The sequence below is a fragment of the Antedon mediterranea genome, chromosome 10, assembly GCF_964355755.1.
Source record: "Antedon mediterranea chromosome 10, ecAntMedi1.1, whole genome shotgun sequence".
Taxonomy (NCBI): domain Eukaryota; kingdom Metazoa; phylum Echinodermata; class Crinoidea; order Comatulida; family Antedonidae; genus Antedon; species Antedon mediterranea.
Genome location: NC_092679.1, coordinates 1,131,649 through 1,150,268, shown reverse-complemented (window position 1 = coordinate 1,150,268; position 18,620 = coordinate 1,131,649). Strand labels below are relative to the sequence as shown.

Sequence of the window (18,620 nt, the reverse complement as noted above, 5' to 3'; positions counted from 1 at the left end):
AACAGAAATGTACGTAAATAGGCGGCTAGGCATAATCATCACCAAGTTGACTGCGTGTTTACGTAACAACATCTGTTATATATTATTCTTATCAAATAAATAATTTCTGGTTTTCTCATTCTGATTAACTTTGATCATGCCTTTGGCTTAAAAAAAAAACAACGCTAATCCCCAACTTTTGCCAAAAATGGTTTATTGTCTCTGGCTGAGATCTTGATTGTGATTGGTTAACCCATGGTTAGTGCCATGGTTAACCACAGTAATATTAAATCATGCGTGTTGCGTTTACACATCTCTGGCCAAGCGTGTTTTATAGATTCGACCTCACCCACTAGTACGAAAACACGGAATACGATACGAGGAGAAACATAACTGCATCGCCGATAATAGATTGTTTAATAATCATGGCAACAAACCAGTTAAATGCTTGGGATTTTGCTGCAATTGCAATATACATATTGCTTGTATTAGCAGTCGCCATGTATGTAAGTATAATGACATTTCAGAAAGATGTACTGTTGTGTTATTTCAGCGTTGTTGTTTTAAGAATGATGCGGATAAACACGTAATTATGTCTTGGCGATGGGTTGTTACAGCAAGCATCTACAATTCTAAATATACCTAGGCGAAGTTATTAAAAATAAAATTATAAACATAAGGATATTGTTTGTTGTAGGCATTATGCAATTTGTGTTTGTAAATGCGATGAACAGGCGCCAGGATTTCACGCCTGAGTCCCTGATGAGTTTTAATGTTATGATGAAATAGGAGGAAGGTACCACATTAAATTCAAATGTATCATATCTCTCAACTCTCAACGATTAATGTATGACAAAATGTTATTTATTATACTATCTGTAGGTCAAAGGTTATTTATCCAGCATCCGTTTAGTTGTTTAGGAGCCTCTGGTGGTATTTCTAATGCTTTTATTCGAAGCTTGCGCACGAGCAATTTACATCAAACGCGTGATTGGTCAACTCATCTGCGCTACGCGCCAGTAGCCTGCGTTGCGTCAAAGAACCAAGACGTCTATTTTACCAGTCTACTAACTAGGACAAGGACGATAACGATAACGATCGACGATAAATAGATAAATATGCATTTTTAAAACAAAAGAAATCGCATAACAATAACCATTTGATGCTGTCTTGAAAATAATATTTTCACAAGTTCAATCAAATTAATGACGTCATGAAAGAGTGATTTCGTTACGTTACAACGCTTTTTTTGTTTTTAATTGGATTTTAAATTGCCTAATATTTTCATCAAGCATAAATGGTTATCCTAAATTAAGATGAAAACTGATGGGTTCATCCTACTTTTATTTCCATACATTATGTTCTCTTTACATATATTTTTCTCTAAACATTTACATTTCAATACACTATACATATATTATATTAACAATGTTTGTTTTCACCATCTGTTTACATACACTTTTTTTAAAGAATTTTGTTCATTTGATCTCATTGATTTTTGTTTTATCTTTTCTCTTAATAGTTTCCTCTTTTTATACATATTATCTATAATACATTTTCATTAACAAGCAATTATTTTTTCTTACATAGCCATTTTTTTCATCTATGCATATTTATTTCATACAATTATTATAAAAGGCATTTTATGTTTAATAAAATCATCTAATTTAACATCTCCTATGGGTTTGTCTTATTTTATTTTTCTTTGGATTTATCTATGCAAACAAATTTTCATTTAACAATACATATTCTTTCTTATTCCTTACTATCTATTTACTGTAAACATAATATTTATCCTTTAACGTTGATTCTTTTGTTTAATAATATTTACAAAATATATTTTGATCGATTTCTTTTGTTAGTCTGTACCGGTATATTGTTTATCTATCGTCGATCGTCCGTAGTATAAACGGGCCTTTAATACAGGCAATCTATTCGCCCGTAGTATAAACGGGCCTTTAATACAGGCAATCTATTCGTCCGTAGTATAAACGGGCCTTTAATACAGGCAATCTATTCGTCCGTAGTATAAACGGGCCTTTAATACAGGCAATCTATTCTTTAACACTATACGGTCTTTTTTCTTTTCACAAACAGTCTTTGTGTAGATCGAATCGTGGGACGGTTTCCGGTTACTTTCTTGCTGGTCGTAGTATGTTCTGGCTCCCGGTAAGTGCAATTGTGTCCCGTGTGCAATATTGTGTCCTCTTTTGTGAAAAATCACGTGCTTACATTTTTATGTTCATTGTGCTACATTTTCTCGACCTCGAGGAGTGTTGGCATTAATTGATCTGCTAACTGCATACGGTAGCGTATATACCGTACCAGCACATTATATTGTAGGCGCAATACGCTTTAATGTTCGCAAAAAAGCCTGCTAAATCAATCAATCAAACAAAAATCACTTTATAGATATACATTCATAATAGATGTCAAAAGGTGACTTACATTGAATGATAATTGAAACAAAATATTTGTAAAGCCTAATATATATTTTAATTCTATGTTTTTCACTTTCCCTTTAGCTTTTAGAAATAAAAAACTCGCTGATTCATTTTCAATTTCCATCTTCGTTCCACCTCTCCCAACTGTTATCTTTCAGGTACTCAGAGACCGCTGTTCATTTTATCCCCATCCATGGATTAAGGAATATTCCTTAATCCATGCTCCATCCTATCATTTTTCTCATTTTTTGTCTTCGTTAATCTATGGAGGTTATACCTCCGTCTTGATTCTTCAAAGTTTTTATCAAAAATAAAATGCCCTGTTTTTTATATAGGTTGGTGCGTCACTGTTTGTCAGTAACATTGGTACTGAGCATTTTATTGGTTTAGCTGGATCTGGGGCAGCTTCTGGTATTGGTGTCGGGGCATTCGAGCTCAACGTAATTATGCCTTTTTTTCTCCAAAGAAAACAATCATATTGCTTGGCACAGTAATGAAATAAAACAAAATAATACAGCTAACTAAATTGTCAATTATTGAATTACAGGCGTGCATTCTGCTACAGCTCACTGGATGGGTGTTTTTGCCAGTGTACATCGCGAGTGGGGTAAGTATCTCTGTATTTGTCTTTCAAACATACGTTCTTCACAGTAGTTGTAATTTAAAACTTTATAGGCCTAACGTAGAATCGCTCCTTGGACAAGACATAATTAGAAGAAAACAACTAGCGCGTGTAGCAATGACCAAACTAAACTCGATGTGGCTTCGAAAAGATAAAATTAAATTAAAAATACGTATCAAGCTGTACAACTCACTAGTTAAAAGTATATTACTATACAACTCTAAAACATGGGGACTCACAAAAGAAGAAGCACATAAACTCGACACATTTCACAGATAGCAACTTCGCAAAATCATAGGTATCAGGTTCCCAGACAGGATATCGAACATAAATATTTATACAGGACAGGAACAAAACCGATTTCATTAGAAATAGTGGACGCAAGATGGAGACTATTAGGTCACATACTTAGACAAGACCCATGTACAGCAGCCAACACAGCAATAAGCTATTATTTCAGCAACACTACCAATATAAAATTTCGAGGAAGACCGAGAACCACCCTACCAATAACTCTCAGCAACGACCTACTCACCCTTTATAAGCATAACGCAGACGTTTAAGTATCCCGGACAATTGAAAACCAAGAAAGACATGAAACAACTTAAAGAACTAGCCAATGAAAGATCAGACTGGAAGAAACTGGTAAAGAGATTTACGGAGCAGCTCAAGCGGAAATGTCGGCAGACTTTTCAGCGGAAAGGCAGTAATAATAATATATACTGTAATAATAGGCCTAACGTTTGTTTTTCTTTCAGATTAATACTTTGCCTGAATACATGAAGAAACGGTATGGAGGGCAAAGGATTCGTGTTTACCTGGCGTTTCTTTCATTGTTGTTGTATATTCTTGCAAAAATATCGGTAAGACATCCATACAACATATTCTACCAACCGTCTTTTCTGCTAGTAAAAGTCTACACTGGAAACTTTTTTACAGATTCCCGAGTTGGTCGTCACCAAAGTTGTTGTAAGGTTGCAATTAGATGAGTTGCAAATTCTGAGGTTACAAATAATATGAGTTTTAGTGAGTTAGGCCATATTGTAGTAACAAGGATATAGTTTAAAGACCCACTAACTTAACCAATAAGAACAATTTGAAAATATCTCAACATTTTGGTTGTTATGCACGCCACGCGGAGTAATATTTTTTGTCTACTCTTTATACAGATTGACATATATTCCGGTGCACTATTTATTCAGCAAGCACTTGGATGGAATATTTACGTGTCGATTATCGCTCTTCTTGGAATAACAGCTTTATGTACAGTTACAGGTAGGCTATCCATAAAGCTTGGTTCCCGCTGCGATGCAACGCAACGACGCGTCATAAGCCCAGCGTAAGTGAGTTGACCAATCACAAGTGATAGTTCAATCATCCTTTGCGTCGTGATTGGTCAAATACATGCGATGCGCTAACGTGGGAATCAAAAACCCCGTCCAGAACATTATAAAGTATTAGACAGGCTCCGTATTACGGGGCGCCGTTTGGGACATTATACTTTTGTTACAATACAGCTATTACATGTCCCAAACGGCGCCCCGTGTGTCTCTATATTATATTGTTTGTTTAGTCTAAAAACATGCATCATACGTTGTTTCTAGGTGGTTTGGCGGCTGTAATGCTCACCGACACTTTGCAGTTCTTTATCATGATCTGTGGGGCTACTGCTGTGATGATATTAAGTAAGTACTTAAACTGGTACTTAAGCATGGTTTTAAATTCAAATGTGTCAAAAAGAACGACTGCTTCCAAGTTCTATCAACTTTTTCAAGAATCCTATGAACATTTTTGTTTGCATCGCCTGATCAATATAAAAATGAGTTGTTGCGATAATCTTCAGGTCTTTGCCCTGGAATCTGTGTGATCTCTGGTCGTCCCTATATTTTTTATATTTGAATTAAGATAGACGCCATCATCATACTTCGGCTGCTGCCGAGATTTTATACACAGCTACTGCTAGCAGTACCTCTATCTAAGGACCTCTATCTCAGTACCTATATCCAAGGACCTGGAAGTGAAGATTAAAAGTGGATGACGGCGACGTAAGTAAATATTTACGGCAATCGTACAGCTTACTTATTGTCAATTGAAAGTCATGGCGGCAAAGACGAAAGCGCATAGGCCAATATTCACGTCTTTAAGCTTGGTTCCCACTTGGACGTATCGGAATGACGTAGAAGGCGCAAAGAAAATGAGTCGCTCGCCGTCCAAGTGGGGAGCAAGCTTTTTAATGTTATTTTCGCGATACGTTCTGCTCAACCATTAAACATTCAATAATCATCATTTTTGTCTGAATTTGCAGGTTTGAAAGAAGTTGGTGGATATGAAAATCTGAAGATAGAGTACATGAAAGCTATTCCTAACGAAACATTGAATTCACCCAACTCCACGTGTGGATATCCGCGTGAGGACGCTTGGCAGATGTTGAGGGATCCATGGAACTCTGACATACCTTGGATTGGATTCCTTCTGGGTAAAACTCCAGCTTCTATCTGGTATTGGTGCGCGGATCAGGTATGTCTTTCTCGTCGCCTGCTGTAAAGCAACCAATCACAGTTCCTGAAAAGGGATTAGTGTCGCGTTAATTGTGATTAGTAAACACTTGCGTTGGATGTACGCGCGTCCCGCTTTGCGTGCCACCTCGGCAACCACGCTCATACTGTATACTCTGTTGTTATTCTAGTAACGAAGCACGTGTGTGGTAATCGAGCTTGGTGGTTGTAACTGTCAGAATCCTGGGTTCAAATCCCGTGTCTTGTCACGATTCTCAAAACAACTGTAGTAGCAATATTATGTTATTTTTTTCAATATTATATATTCATTTTTTGCACATGTTTCTAACTCGCTATTCTGGTTTAATTACCTAATTTGTAGATGATGGTACAGCGAGTACTGGCTGCCAAAAGCCTTTCACATGCTCAAGGCGGTTGTCTTTTCGCGAGTTACATCAAACTTCTTCCACTGTTTATCATGGTAATACCGGGAATGGTGAGCCGTGTCCTGTACACAGGTACGTTCTATGTCGGAAACTTATTATGATTCATACCGACGTTAAAGTCACGTTACGCGCGCATACGCACGATAATAAGCTGATATAATGCGTCAGCTTTGTACTATTTTCTGTTACTGGCATCGCATCGTGATTTATCCGATCAAAGCCAGATATATAATAAATTGCCTTTTTCAATATAGATAAAACGCCAGCATAGTAGTAGATTTATCGCAGTTAACGTTTATTTTGTAGACGAAGTAGCGTGTGCTTCAGCCGAAACCTGCATGGAGATATGTGGAAGTTCAACTGGATGTAGTAACATTGCGTACCCTAAACTGGTGCTAGGCCTATTACCAGCAGGTTAGCAAAATTGATTATTTTTATTCTCACTGAGAACGCGTCCAACGTAAGACGTTTTTGGAAGATGTGACTGTGGAAATCCCCGTCGTGCCTTGCGGCCTAATGCTTGGTTCCCGCTAGAGACGCAACACAACGACGTAACACAACGTAGGGATTTGACCAATCAAAAGCGATGGATTTTATTCGACTGTCCCATGCCATTGGCGAACTCGTTTGCGTTGCTTCTACGTCATTGCGTTGCGTCCTAGTGAGAACCAAGCTTAACTTGGCTGAATTGTGACGGTGACGGTAGACGAAGAGGAGACAGACAAACCGTGACGAGTGGAATAGAAATGTGTGTTCCGTCTCTCTTTCGTTTACCGTAGAAACGAAAACTCGTTATTGTTTCCGTCCTCTCTGGTAGCATACCCAAACTAAGCGCGATTAACATTAATTATTGATTGATTAAGTGATTGATTGATTGGTTGATTGATTGATTGACAGGTTTTCGTGGTATAATGCTTGCCGTAATGCTTGCGGCACTGATGAGTGACCTTACGTCGATATTCAACAGCACTAGTACCTTGTTCACGATTGATATTTGGAAGGTTTTTCGCATTAGATGTTTCAAAAAGGAACCATCAATCAGAGAGCTCATGATTGTTGGAAGGTATTAAATTATTTTTTTATAAAGCAAAGAGAGGCATTGTTCTGACATTCGGAGTGTAGTAATATAGTATGTGTGGTATAGTAGAAGTCGGTTTATTAGCTTTTTACCCACAATAACTCAAATACGTCACTCAATACGTCACAATAACTCAATACGTCACAATAACTCAATACTTTACTGTAGCTAAGTATCTTACTTGGTACCATATGTTTACTTACAGATTCATAGTCATAGTGATGGTGGTCATCAGTGTCCTTCTTATCCCTGTCCTCAAAGATATGCAAAGTGGTCAGATCTTTTTCTATCTGCAAGAAATAGGATCCTACCTGGCTCCACCTATCGCCGCGGTTTATCTCGTAGCTGTCCTGTGGCCCAGAGGAAATGAAAAAGTAGGACCTTATAATTAAATCGTGAATTTTATTTTAACATAATTATTTTTGGTAATTTTTTTAATGCCCAGCCTATAATTGACTAAAAACTTATATTTTTTATTTATAAGGGCGCTTTTTGGAGTTTGATGGCGGGTTTTGTCACTGGTATTATTCGTATGATTTTGGACTGGACTTGGAGATCACCACCATGTTGGGGAGAGGACCATCGCCCCGCCATAACAGCCAAAGTACATTACATGTATTTTGCGTTGATTTTGTTTGTCGTCACCGTTTTGGTAAACATTATCGTGAGTCTTCTTACCGAGCCTCCTGAACAATTCCAAGTTAGTATTTCAATGTCGCAATATTTAAAGTAAAGATGATTGATTTTTGTTTTAAAGCCATTTCACCAAATGTAAGTTAAGTAATCAAATATGCTTCCAACTTTGAAAAATGAAATATTGGGAGCTTTTATAATTATGAAATCATGTCCAACTTGTAGAGGGCGCTATAATATTTTGAAAATATTTCAAAATATAGAGGGCACTATTCAAAATGTTAGTCATAGCCATTGGTTATATATATATATTGACATTTTTTAATAACTTGTGTGCGTAGGCTTATCTACAACATTGTATATTATTTTCGATAGGTAATTCGTACAACTTATTGGACTCGATACAGCACCGTCAAACGCCCTGATGATGGTGAACCACCGCCGTATGAAGAAGACGGAATTGAGCTTGAAAACACGGAAAGCCTGAGTAATGGTAATTAACTAGTATAGTATAAATATGTCTTATTATACGTTTCTCATGCGTTGTGCACGTGAGACGCTTGTAATACGGGGCGCAGTTTAGGACATACAATTTAACAGTTTCCCGAACGTCGTCCCGTATCTCTAAACGCGTTCCTTATGATACCTGCATTTTGCGTTTTTCTTTTGTAGGTGCTGTGGTTGAAATTAGGAAGGAGGTCTCATGCTGTAAGAAAGGATATGATTGGTTCTGTGGTTTTGATGACTCTGTCAAAGGACGTTTGGAAAATCAAAAGTATGAGGACAGATTGAAAAAGATAAATACACTCAAACAGGACAAAAGAGCGAAAATATTCCTCAATATCAACCTAGTTGTAATATTGGGTGTTGCAACCTTCTGTTACATATTTTTTTCTGTTTAAAATTATTTATTAATATTATAGATTAAGTTAATATTAATTAATTAAGTAATCGAAGAAAGAAAGAATGATTGTATTCCTTTTTAGTAGCGTATTTTAATAATTTCAAATATTAATTGGTTTTTGTTTTATTCAATTAAAAATGAAAGAAACCAATACACTGCTGTAATTTTGTTTCTTTTCAATTTCAATTTTTTCTATCGTTTTTGTCGTATTTATATGGTGTTGGTTTTTTTTGTAATACAGTATCACGAACTTGTGTAAAAACAATCAATATTGATTGAACTGCACATCAGTCTCGTGTCTAAATAAAGTTTATATATATATCACAGTTTACATAGTCTCGGTTGTTGTTTGACGTGTTCTCCATTAAGTACCGTGTGCAAAAACCATCATAAAAAGCATACATTTAATATATAATTTATAATATAATTTACACTTTATATAGGTAGGCCTATTGGGTAATATCCTATTTTGCCTATCTTGAGCTTGGTTAAGCTATGGGTTGGTGTTTATGAGAATTTAGTGGACGGCCAGATAATTATGTGGGGGCGCCAGATAAAGTGACGTCCGTCAGAACGATTCTTTAAAATATAATTACGTTAACCAGTGGCCCGAACGGGCTCCCGTACTTAACACATTCTTTTAATTTTATTTTATCGTTTTATTGGGGTTTTTTTTGGCGATTCCAGCTGATACAGTATCCACAATATTGTAGTTTTTTTTCAGTATTGTATTTGGATTAATATAATAATTAATTTTATATATACTATACTAAATATGTTTGCAGTACATACATAGGCACAGTAGCTCTGAATGTATTTACTTTATACAAACGATATCAAAAGATAATAGGCCTACCATGTTACGTAATCTGTATTTTGAATTAATAACCAATGTAATATGTTGACAGTGCTAATGCCTTCATTATAATAGGAGCTGCAGTTACATATTGTACGAGAGTACATGGTGAAATATAAAAATTTGCGGATACGTCACAGACACAGATTTCTTTTTTTTCTCAAAATGTTTCTAATTAATAGCTACTTTACCTGTTCATCCATGAAGTTTCGATGAAAAATGTAGCGATTCTTTACATTTTACTGAATAAACACATTTGATGGAAAAAACAACACTGCTTTACGGCATAGTAAATCATGTAACTGTAATTCTTATATTACTCCGTGGTTAATTCTGTATCTTGGTGGTTGAAAAACTTCATGAACACAAAATTAATAGCGCCATCTATATATCAGCAACGGTCTTTTTTGCGCTCCTCGCAAAACGCGTCAGCTGACGACGAGTCGAGTCACACACAGAGAGAATCGAAGTTGACGAAGAATTCTAGGCCTCTCATCAGTGTTTTTTTCGTATGAAATTGACTTAGGTAGGTAGAACTGAAGAACCCTAGGCTAGGCCTAGCCTGTCATTGACCAGTTTGTAGGCCTTTAGTAGTTAGGCTACCATTATTTTTAGGCCTAATTAATAAATAATAAGGGGAAGTAGGCCTCCTGTAGGCTTACTTGGGCATGCTGCATCCAACAAGATAGTATTTCGGCCGCATATGAACTATTTCGGTCTTAAGTTAAATCGGCTACGAAACTAACCTAAAATTAAATATATATACACAGACCATGGAGGTATAATACCTCCATGCACAGACAGCATGAATATTAAACTTGTAGCTAGATATTGTCAAGTTTGACTGGTATTTTGACTATGAATACAAGAAAAACAGAGAGAATAAATAATGATGCCGGTAAAGCAGAGCCCCGCCGCGAGCGTAGCAAGCATGTAGAAACTCCCGGTAAAGAAACAGCTGTTGATACGTCACTAAATGCCTTACGTGCTGAGTTACGTTGTTTCGCATCGGACATAAACAACAAAATCGACGATGGTATAGACTCGCTTAAACAAGGCCAACATGCTCTATTAAATCGAATGGATAACTTGGAAAAAAAGCAAGTAATCATCGAAGAATCTTTGGAATTTTACAGCAAATCCAATGATGAAATGAAAGCTGAAACAAGTAAACTAGCTACGTATGTTGAACAGATTAAAACTGACCTCAAATCCAAGGAGGAAAAGTTAGTTAACATGGAAGCTGAATTACTGCGAATAGAACGACATTCCAGAAGCTACAATCTCAGATTCGGTGGTATTGATGAAAAAACAGGAGAGGACCCACTTCGGCTTGTGCAAGGACTATTAGAAGATAAACTTAAACTAAACAACATATCAATTGAAAATGCTCACAGAACAGGCAGAATAAGAAACGAAGGCCGTGATACTAAACCGAGACATATCATTGTTAAGTTTATTTATAGGCCGCAGAGATCTGCTGTACTTCGTATGGCTAGAAAAAATAAGGTAGATACTTTTTACGTTATGGAAGATCTGCCGGCAGTGGATGTTCGAAAGAAATATGAACTGAAAGACATTATGGCTAAAGCGTTCAGTGAGGGTAAACGCCCATCATTTAAAAATGGTAAACTTTTCATAAATGGGAAACCATACAAGTGATTAAACAATAACAACAAAATAAACATTAAAAGGTGATATTGATTCAATTGATGCTTATTCTTTAATTTTAAATTAATATTAATATTATTATATCACAAGAAAATTAAGAGCTAGTATTAAGAAAGATGAAAATTTGTGTTATAAATCTACTAAGGAGCTAGGTAGATAGAAATGTATAAGAATTATGCAAGATTATATTGTCAAATTGTTATTAATAATATATAATGTCATTATTATAATTATTATATTTATTATTTTAATGTTAATATTACCTATTATTTTATTTTTCTCGACATGTCGGTTTTATAAAAGCGCAACTATAAATTTATATGCACGTCATTACATTTATATTTATGATACTGTACAATTAATATGATGTATACAACTTTTTCTCAACTTCCATTCCACGATATAGATTATTCTGATGAATTACATGCATCAGATATACCTCCAGAAATAAATAATGCTGATTTTAATCCTCTGATAGATAACGACCTAAAATTCGACCAACAATCCAACATGTTAATAGATCATCTTAATTTAAGGTCATCCACGCTTGATAATTGCAAATATCATGATATCAATATATTTAATAATTTTACTGGCAAATTACCAGATAGTAATCACCTATCTCTATTACATCTTAACATCAGAAGTGTATCTAATAAATTTGATAAACTTAACGAACTCGTACACTCTATTAACTTAAAATTCAGCATAATTGGCCTTTCTGAAACCTGGTTGAATGAAAGCAAAATGCATCCATTTCTTCATAATTATACTTTTTTATCTAGTGATCGCATTGGCAATAAAACAGGAGGTGGTGTTGGCTTGTTTGTTAAAAACCATATTAATTATAATATCAGAAATGACTTAATATTGCCAAAAGAAATATGTGACTCACTATTTATAGAAATCATTCATAAAAATAAGAAAAATTCTATTATTGGCATTATCTATAGACCACCGGATTCCAATATTGATACCTTCTCTACAATAATAAATGACCTACTAACTAAAGTAAATTCTGAAAATAAATATTGTAATATAATGGGAGATTTTAATATTGACCTTATTAAATTTCATAACCATAATCATATAAATAATTATCTAAATACTATTTTATTAAATTCTTTTTTTCCTACTATTTCGAAACCAACCAGAATTACAACAAATAGTGCGACTCTTATTGATCATTTTTATACAAATCACATAAATCTTGAAATAACATCCGGAATAATAATATATATATAAATTTTAAAAATATATGACCTTCATAAACTTCAAGTTACTTCTTTTATGTTTGAATATGTTACTGGTTTACTACCAAAGTCTGTTTCAATGTTATTTTCAAATCGTTTATTAGATCATACCTATAACATAAGAAATCCACATAAATTGTATGTTCCATTTGTTAAACTTAGAAAAAGCCAGTTTTTTATTACTTATTTAGGACCAACGTATTGGAATAATCTAGATTCAACTGCCATCAATCATTTATATACTGTAAATTCATTTAGAAAGCATATAAAAATCCTTTATTTATCTTGTTACCAAACCTACTAAATATGTTGCGCACTGTATAATTTATTTAATTGTATGCGTTGTATTTGTATATTTATACGGTACCGTTCTTATTTTTGTTTGAATTATTATTATTATTTTAGGGGTCAATGTGAGACAAGTTCTACTTCTAATTTTGATCCCTAAGATGGTCTTATATTAATTGTTTATGATTGTTTATTGTAATATTGTTTGTTATATATTGTGACCATCTTAAATAAATGTATTATTGAATTGAATTGAATTGAATTGAATTGAATTGAATTGAATTGAATTGAATTGATATTTTGTTGCCATGCCTATTAATATTCATTCATACAGGATAAATTTCTCATAACATTTTTTAAAATTGTGTCCAGCCAGCAGCAATGACTGAAGAAGAACAAACAACGATTGTGATATATGAAGACAGCTTCCCAGCAATCCGTAATGAAACTGTGGTGAGTTAATACAGGCAATCGCCAAACATGTCTACTTTGTTTTTAATGTGTGCATAAAATTAGTCTGCTGAAAGCTTGTTAAATAGCAAACTTTAACTAAGTGCCATTGAATTTGTTTTTGTTTTGTTCTTGACAGGAAACAACAGTTGCAACTGCGATACTACAGGGATTTGGAGAAGCTGCAAAGGCAATTCAGTTGGTAAGACTCCAGGCTCCCGCTGCCTCCCACTAATAAGGTCACGCATGACAAGTTTGAGGTAGCTGCTGGATTGGGATTACCCAATATGACACACTGCATGCACCCCCCTGCAATGCAATGATAATTCCTCCTAATTGTTTGGATATTCAAAAATCCAAATCCAATCCAAATAATGTATACATTTGTCATTTTGTTAGGCTCTGTAACTTACTAGGCGCTTTTTAGGTGAATAATGCATATCAGCATGTTATTATGCTTGGAGCACCTGATGTCGGATATTTTGTTTATTTTACAGAATGAGAATGTAGAATTTGTTGAAGTAGATGAGCAGGAATCCACAAAAGATGGGAAGAAGAAGATAAAATGTAAACACAAGTGTCTGTTTTTTGAAGAGTGCTCTAAATCATTTGATACTCAGCAAGATTGCGTCAATCACATGTCATTGGAACATGCAGTAGACAAAGACCACATATTGTTACAAGAGTTTAATTCATTTCAAGAGTTCCAAATTTGGAAAGATCATTTAGAGTTGGACAACTACGTTTATTACACCCGTAGAAATAAACAAGACAGACGTTTTGTTTACTACTGCTACCGAGATGGTCAACCAAAACCAGGACTCGAGGGAGACTTAGATTCCAAAACAAAAACGACATTACGTAAAGCAAAACTGACTAAAAAATTTGGAATAAATTGTCCGTCTAAGATGATTGCCAAAATGTCGGATTCTGGAAGAGTTGATGTGATTTTCTATAAGTTTCATAGCCATTCTGTTAGTTTAGAAGACACCCTACATCAAACAGTTCCAAATGTACTCAAGCAGGAGTTATACGGTCAATTTGCGTTGAACTCATCCGTTGAAGATGTACATGCTATGCTCCACGGCGAGGCAACATCGATATACCCTATTTACAAAGTTGTAGTAAGGGACCTCAACAGAAGGAGACTACGAAAAATTGCAAAAGATTTTCATGCAGATAATGATAAACATTTATCTACCTGGAAAAAGATAAGGCCGTCGGCTCAATTAGCTCGGAAAGATGGACCTGTGGCAGCAGAAGAAATTAAAAAATCCAAATTAATATCCGTACAACATAAGCTGGAGCAGTTGTACCATCTATTGGACGAGTCTGTCACGCAGAATATGTTGTTGAACCACATGGACAAGTCACTGGATAATCTTTTGAAAGAATGCTCGGTTGCATTTGCTGTTTCAAATTTTAGATTTCCTCTGGAGAACGAGTGTATACTTAAGTACAAGCCTGAAAATGAGGAGAACGATTGTGATGAGAGTGGGGAAAACATGAGCTTGATTAGTGAACAATCTGATGAACAACCTAGGGAGTTAGTTAATCATGAAGAAAATGAACAACCCAGGGAGTTAGTCAGCCAGGAAGAAAATGTTATGAATCAAGGAGTCAAGCGAAAGATTGAGGAAAATGACGATTTGAAGGAAGTTTGTAAAAGAACGTGGAAAAGTCATGGTGATATAGAAAATAATCGGCCAAAGTTTGACCCAGTTACAGGAAATTTGATAGGAATCAAAATTAAACAGAATCGTAAGAAACTCTTTAAAGTCCCACAGCGCCCTCAATTTCCAGGTTTACCGCTGAGGTGTTTAGATACTGTTGCTAGTACTACTAGATGTGTAACAAGTGCTACTGATAACAGCGAAAGCAGCTCATCCAATAATCCAAGCGAGAAACTTAGTTTAGAAAGTTCCAAGCAAGGAGAAGCATCAGAACTAAACACGACATCACTTACCACGCAAGAGAATAATACATTGATAGAAACACAATCTGATGGTGATACTGCCATCAAACCTGTACCTGTTAGTGTCACTGCATCTGCGGTGTTGGAAAAATTACAACTGGCTGAATGTAATACTCATGTAGTAGAAGATGTTCAAATTGAAGTTGGCAGCAACATCGAGACGTCTGTAAGCTCGCAGTTACTGGAAATTGTTAATCTTGCAAAAGCCATGGTCGATGGAGACTGTTAAACGTGATCTAGTACAGAATGGTATCAGCGATGTCATTGAAAAGGAAGAGACGCTTTTGTCCAACCAAATAAAGAAACTTATGGTGATGACAGACAGAAGACTAAAATCATCAAAACATTCAGGCTACTGTTAGCATTACAGGATACATAGCTGTTGTGATCCATGTTTTAAAAAATGCAATGACTGTTTTTAACCAAAGTATGAGGTAGTATCAATAACAAGGTTTTTTTAATTTAATTTTTAATAAAAAATTGCACTTATTTTTCTGCAATTCAAAATTTTTATTTTTCTCGTGCTTTTTTTATTAATACATTATTTTAGTATTCAATGCCTACCATATTCGCAAACCAATGTAGCTTATAAATAAACTTGAAATAATTTCACTATGAATTAAATTTAGCGGAAGCACTAAAGATGATTTGTATATATTTTATTAACAATTTTACAATGAAGTAATAATACTGTTTTAAAGCATTGAATCGCCTTGTAGAATATTTTTAGTCTTATTCCTCTGACACAGTTTTAAGTGACTGTTTATACTCTTGCAACCGTTGCAACCACTGTGTCCAGTATAAATTGGTCAAGTCTCTATTTAAGAAATGAACATCTGATTGGTCACCATTCTCATATGCTATAACAATGGCAATATTGTTTATCTGAAAAAAAAATGGTTCAGATTCAAATTTGGATATAAAATGGTATTTTTAGCTCTGCCTACACTATCAAACAAAAAAAGTGTGGTACCCAAATATGGTAGTGATATGACATGTTCATATGAACTGTTTTATAAGTTGTTTTGTGACTGTGCAATTTGGTAGTAGTCACTCTCATACTGTACATTTAAAAGTAACGAATCCAAATGCCAACTTTAAGTCAATGGCTACCAGATGTCTCTGTGAGACGGTTATTTGAACCAGTACCAGTATATATGTATGGGCACATCACATTTTTGTTGTCACATAAAGTTTTATAGTGTAGACAGGGTTTAGGATATTTCAACGCCATAATACCAGTGGGTGTTGACTTGCTTTAAGTTATTATCTCTTCATGACCAGTAAAGAATTTTGGTGATTCCAGCTCAAGTATAATTATGACACGCCATGTGTGCCAAAACAAGTTGCAGAACTACCTGATGTTGTGTTTCCTTTGTGAAGTTGATAGCACCAGCGTAGGCTGCTGTCTGCAGAGGGTAGTCATAGGTCTGCTTTAAACTGCTCTTTCTCTTCCTAGATGTTTTCCATTCAATAACGCACAGGTGATTCCTATTGCAACAATTAAAGTGAATTTATTTTTAATTTTTAAATTCAAAATATATTTTAAGGAACAGTAATTCAATTTAAAGAAAAACATGTACCTGAAGGATGCAACACAGTCGACAATGCCATGGTAGTTAAGATAAGGATGTCTGACAGGTTCTTCATTTAGCCCGATGTCACTGACATGTGGAATGACCGATTTAATACTTGTCCAGTAGCCCAGCAGACTCTCTGGAATATCATCGGGTGATTTGCCAGAGATAAGATAATCTTGTAAATACTGGTGAAAAGTACTTCCTGTCTCGAATATTTCTTGCATAAAAAAATTCATTAATCAAGATTTTTAAACTGTTTTAATCATGAACGAGATACAAAACCTTTTTTAATCATGAGGTGCTAGGCAGATTTAAAATCCAGAAAATTAACATTTAAAATTACATAAAATTAAATTGTTGACATATACATGACATGCCTCAGTAGTTATTGTCTTTTTATGTTGGTTACAATTTTTGTCTGAAAACTAAGTTCAAGTAATATACGTATGAAACGCCATATTTGCCAATTATCTTTTTACTAATTAATTCAAAACTCTGTCTAGAACTTAGACTAACATGGCAGTGAAATTTTGTTATCAAAGACAATATTATGCTGTCATCGTGCAAGGTTACAGGAGCGCTATCCTAGATTTTGATTCTTGTACCATATTTGGAATTAAACCGCAAGAACTAACCCTTTTTATAAGACTCAAAACCTTCAATTCCTAATTCTTTAATCATTTTATTTTCCCATCGTTTTAGAATCAACAACCTCTCTGGTGGCATCGTCTCTTTGAGAACTTTTGAAACACTTGCTGAAGCGGAATCTGAAAGTTAAAAAAAAATTGAAAGCATTTATCAAATTATTTTAAAAAACCTTATTTGGCAAATAACAGTGGTTTCAAATTCATAACATAATATTCAGTTTTAGTTTATCTGTAATGCACCTTGACATTTCTTGATAAGGTGCAATATAAATGGTGTATGTATGGTATAATTCTATTTATACCTGACTTTTGGACACACTTTGTGAAATCTTGTTTGTCTTTTTTTACTAAAGGAAAAAAGATTGAGTTTCCATGTCTACTGACTGCTAAACCATCCGCATCAACGCCATCGTCTTTGCTGGTATGAAAATCAGATAGATTGTGGAACTGGAAGTTTTCTTTTAAATCAGATGCATTCTGAGAGGTTGTTGGTTTCTTTCTTTCCTTATTATGACGAGGTTGCAATACAGTTCTGCTGCTTGAAGAAGCTCTAATCTGAGACCGAAGTAGAAGACAACTGCGCACGTGGTTACTGTATAGTTGCACAGATGAAGCCATGTTGATGAATATCAAGCTCGATTCCTCGCAATGCTATATATCTGTTCAATCAATCAATATTATTAATATATCAATATTTATTAAAATATATAAAATAATGTTTGGCAATCAAATATTATAAATGAAACAAAACACATATCATAATTATTCATATTAATAATGCTGGTTATAACAAAAGTAAAGCATGTCATTTTCGTCCTTTTGTTTTGGCATTGGACATTTAGCGACATCATCATCATTCACCAGGTTAGGTACGTTAATTATGATGTGCCAGATAAATGGCCACGATAATATACTGTTAAAGTTAAACTCCATTCATCATTCACGTGTGCTTAATAAAATAAATTAATTTATTAGAATTAAAATCCCTGGCCCATCCTGACACCCTGTGCATGTTCTATCCTATGGTTTCGAAGGATACTGATGATAAATAACCAAAACAGTCTCTGATTACATATTAATAATACGTAATGAGCTCTATGCATGTTGTTGTTTATACTTACCGCGTGTGTGAGGGCCGGGTGTGTGTACGTGAGTGATGTGACACGGTAAACACCGGCTGACCTCGATTTTGTAAACATTGTACTTGCCGGATAATCTACAATTTGTATTCTAGAAAAATATAAAATTTCAAAATTTATCATGTTAGTTAAACAATAAATATACTACATAATATTTTAA

The 18,620-nt window shown here is 34.7% G+C and overlaps 3 protein-coding genes across 5 annotated transcripts; 2 read left to right on the top strand and 1 right to left on the bottom strand.

Annotated features, from left to right (window-relative positions):
* Positions 1-316: 316 nt before the first annotated feature.
* LOC140060378 (sodium/myo-inositol cotransporter-like) lies at positions 317-8,940 on the top strand. The gene is made up of 15 exons (XM_072106560.1): positions 317-485; positions 2,077-2,148; positions 2,759-2,863; positions 2,971-3,030; positions 3,804-3,908; positions 4,215-4,320; positions 4,650-4,730; positions 5,351-5,562; positions 5,923-6,058; positions 6,293-6,400; positions 6,884-7,049; positions 7,270-7,438; positions 7,549-7,764; positions 8,073-8,190; positions 8,370-8,940. Exons 1-15 carry the CDS (start codon positions 405-407, stop codon positions 8,597-8,599), a joined length of 1,965 nt encoding a protein of 654 aa, XP_071962661.1. The 5' UTR covers positions 317-404; the 3' UTR covers positions 8,600-8,940.
* Positions 8,941-9,893: 953 nt separating this feature from the next.
* LOC140060777 (uncharacterized) lies at positions 9,894-15,619 on the top strand. The gene is made up of 4 exons (XM_072107122.1): positions 9,894-9,983; positions 13,042-13,122; positions 13,259-13,321; positions 13,617-15,619. The coding sequence occupies exons 2-4, from the start codon at positions 13,051-13,053 to the stop codon at positions 15,321-15,323; spliced, it is 1,842 nt and encodes a 613-aa protein (XP_071963223.1). The 5' UTR covers positions 9,894-9,983; positions 13,042-13,050; the 3' UTR covers positions 15,324-15,619.
* A 207-nt stretch (positions 15,620-15,826) lies between these two features.
* LOC140060778 (mitochondrial genome maintenance exonuclease 1-like) lies at positions 15,827-18,498 on the bottom strand. Of its 3 annotated transcripts, none has more exons than XM_072107123.1 (6): positions 18,443-18,498; positions 17,624-17,980; positions 17,310-17,441; positions 16,678-16,891; positions 16,453-16,585; positions 15,827-15,979 (listed from the first exon to the last, which is right to left on the bottom strand). In XM_072107123.1, exons 2-6 carry the CDS (start codon positions 17,937-17,939, stop codon positions 15,827-15,829), a joined length of 948 nt encoding a protein of 315 aa, XP_071963224.1. In that variant the 5' UTR covers positions 17,940-17,980; positions 18,443-18,498. The 3 variants fall into 3 exon arrangements, with proteins under 3 accessions (XP_071963224.1, XP_071963226.1, XP_071963225.1); XM_072107125.1 differs by lacking the exon at positions 18,443-18,498 and adding an exon at positions 18,394-18,438; XM_072107124.1 differs by lacking the exon at positions 18,443-18,498 and having other exon boundaries at positions 17,624-18,312.
* Between the last annotated feature and the right edge of the window lie 122 nt (positions 18,499-18,620).

Bases quoted from the DNA above. Each gene is read 5' to 3' on its own strand.
- LOC140060378 (XM_072106560.1), top strand. From the start codon at position 405: ATGGCAACAAACCAGTTAAATGCTTGGGATTTTGCTGCAATTGCAATA. The intron at 2,149-2,758 runs GTAAGTGCAATT...TTTTTTATATAG, and splicing joins GTAGTATGTTCTGGCTCCCG to GTTGGTGCGTCACTGTTTGT. The intron at 2,864-2,970 runs GTAATTATGCCT...ATTGAATTACAG, and splicing joins TCGGGGCATTCGAGCTCAAC to GCGTGCATTCTGCTACAGCT.
- LOC140060777 (XM_072107122.1), top strand. From the start codon at position 13,051: ATGACTGAAGAAGAACAAACAACGATTGTGATATATGAAGACAGCTTC. The intron at 13,123-13,258 runs GTGAGTTAATAC...TGTTCTTGACAG, and splicing joins CAATCCGTAATGAAACTGTG to GAAACAACAGTTGCAACTGC. The intron at 13,322-13,616 runs GTAAGACTCCAG...TTTATTTTACAG, and splicing joins CTGCAAAGGCAATTCAGTTG to AATGAGAATGTAGAATTTGT.
- LOC140060778 (XM_072107123.1), bottom strand. From the start codon at position 17,939: ATGGCTTCATCTGTGCAACTATACAGTAACCACGTGCGCAGTTGTCTT. The intron at 16,892-17,309 runs GTTAGTTCTTGC...TTTTTATGCAAG, and splicing joins TTTTGAGTCTTATAAAAAGG to AAATATTCGAGACAGGAAGT. The intron at 15,980-16,452 runs GTAGTTCTGCAA...TTTTTTTTTCAG, and splicing joins CAAAGGAAACACAACATCAG to ATAAACAATATTGCCATTGT.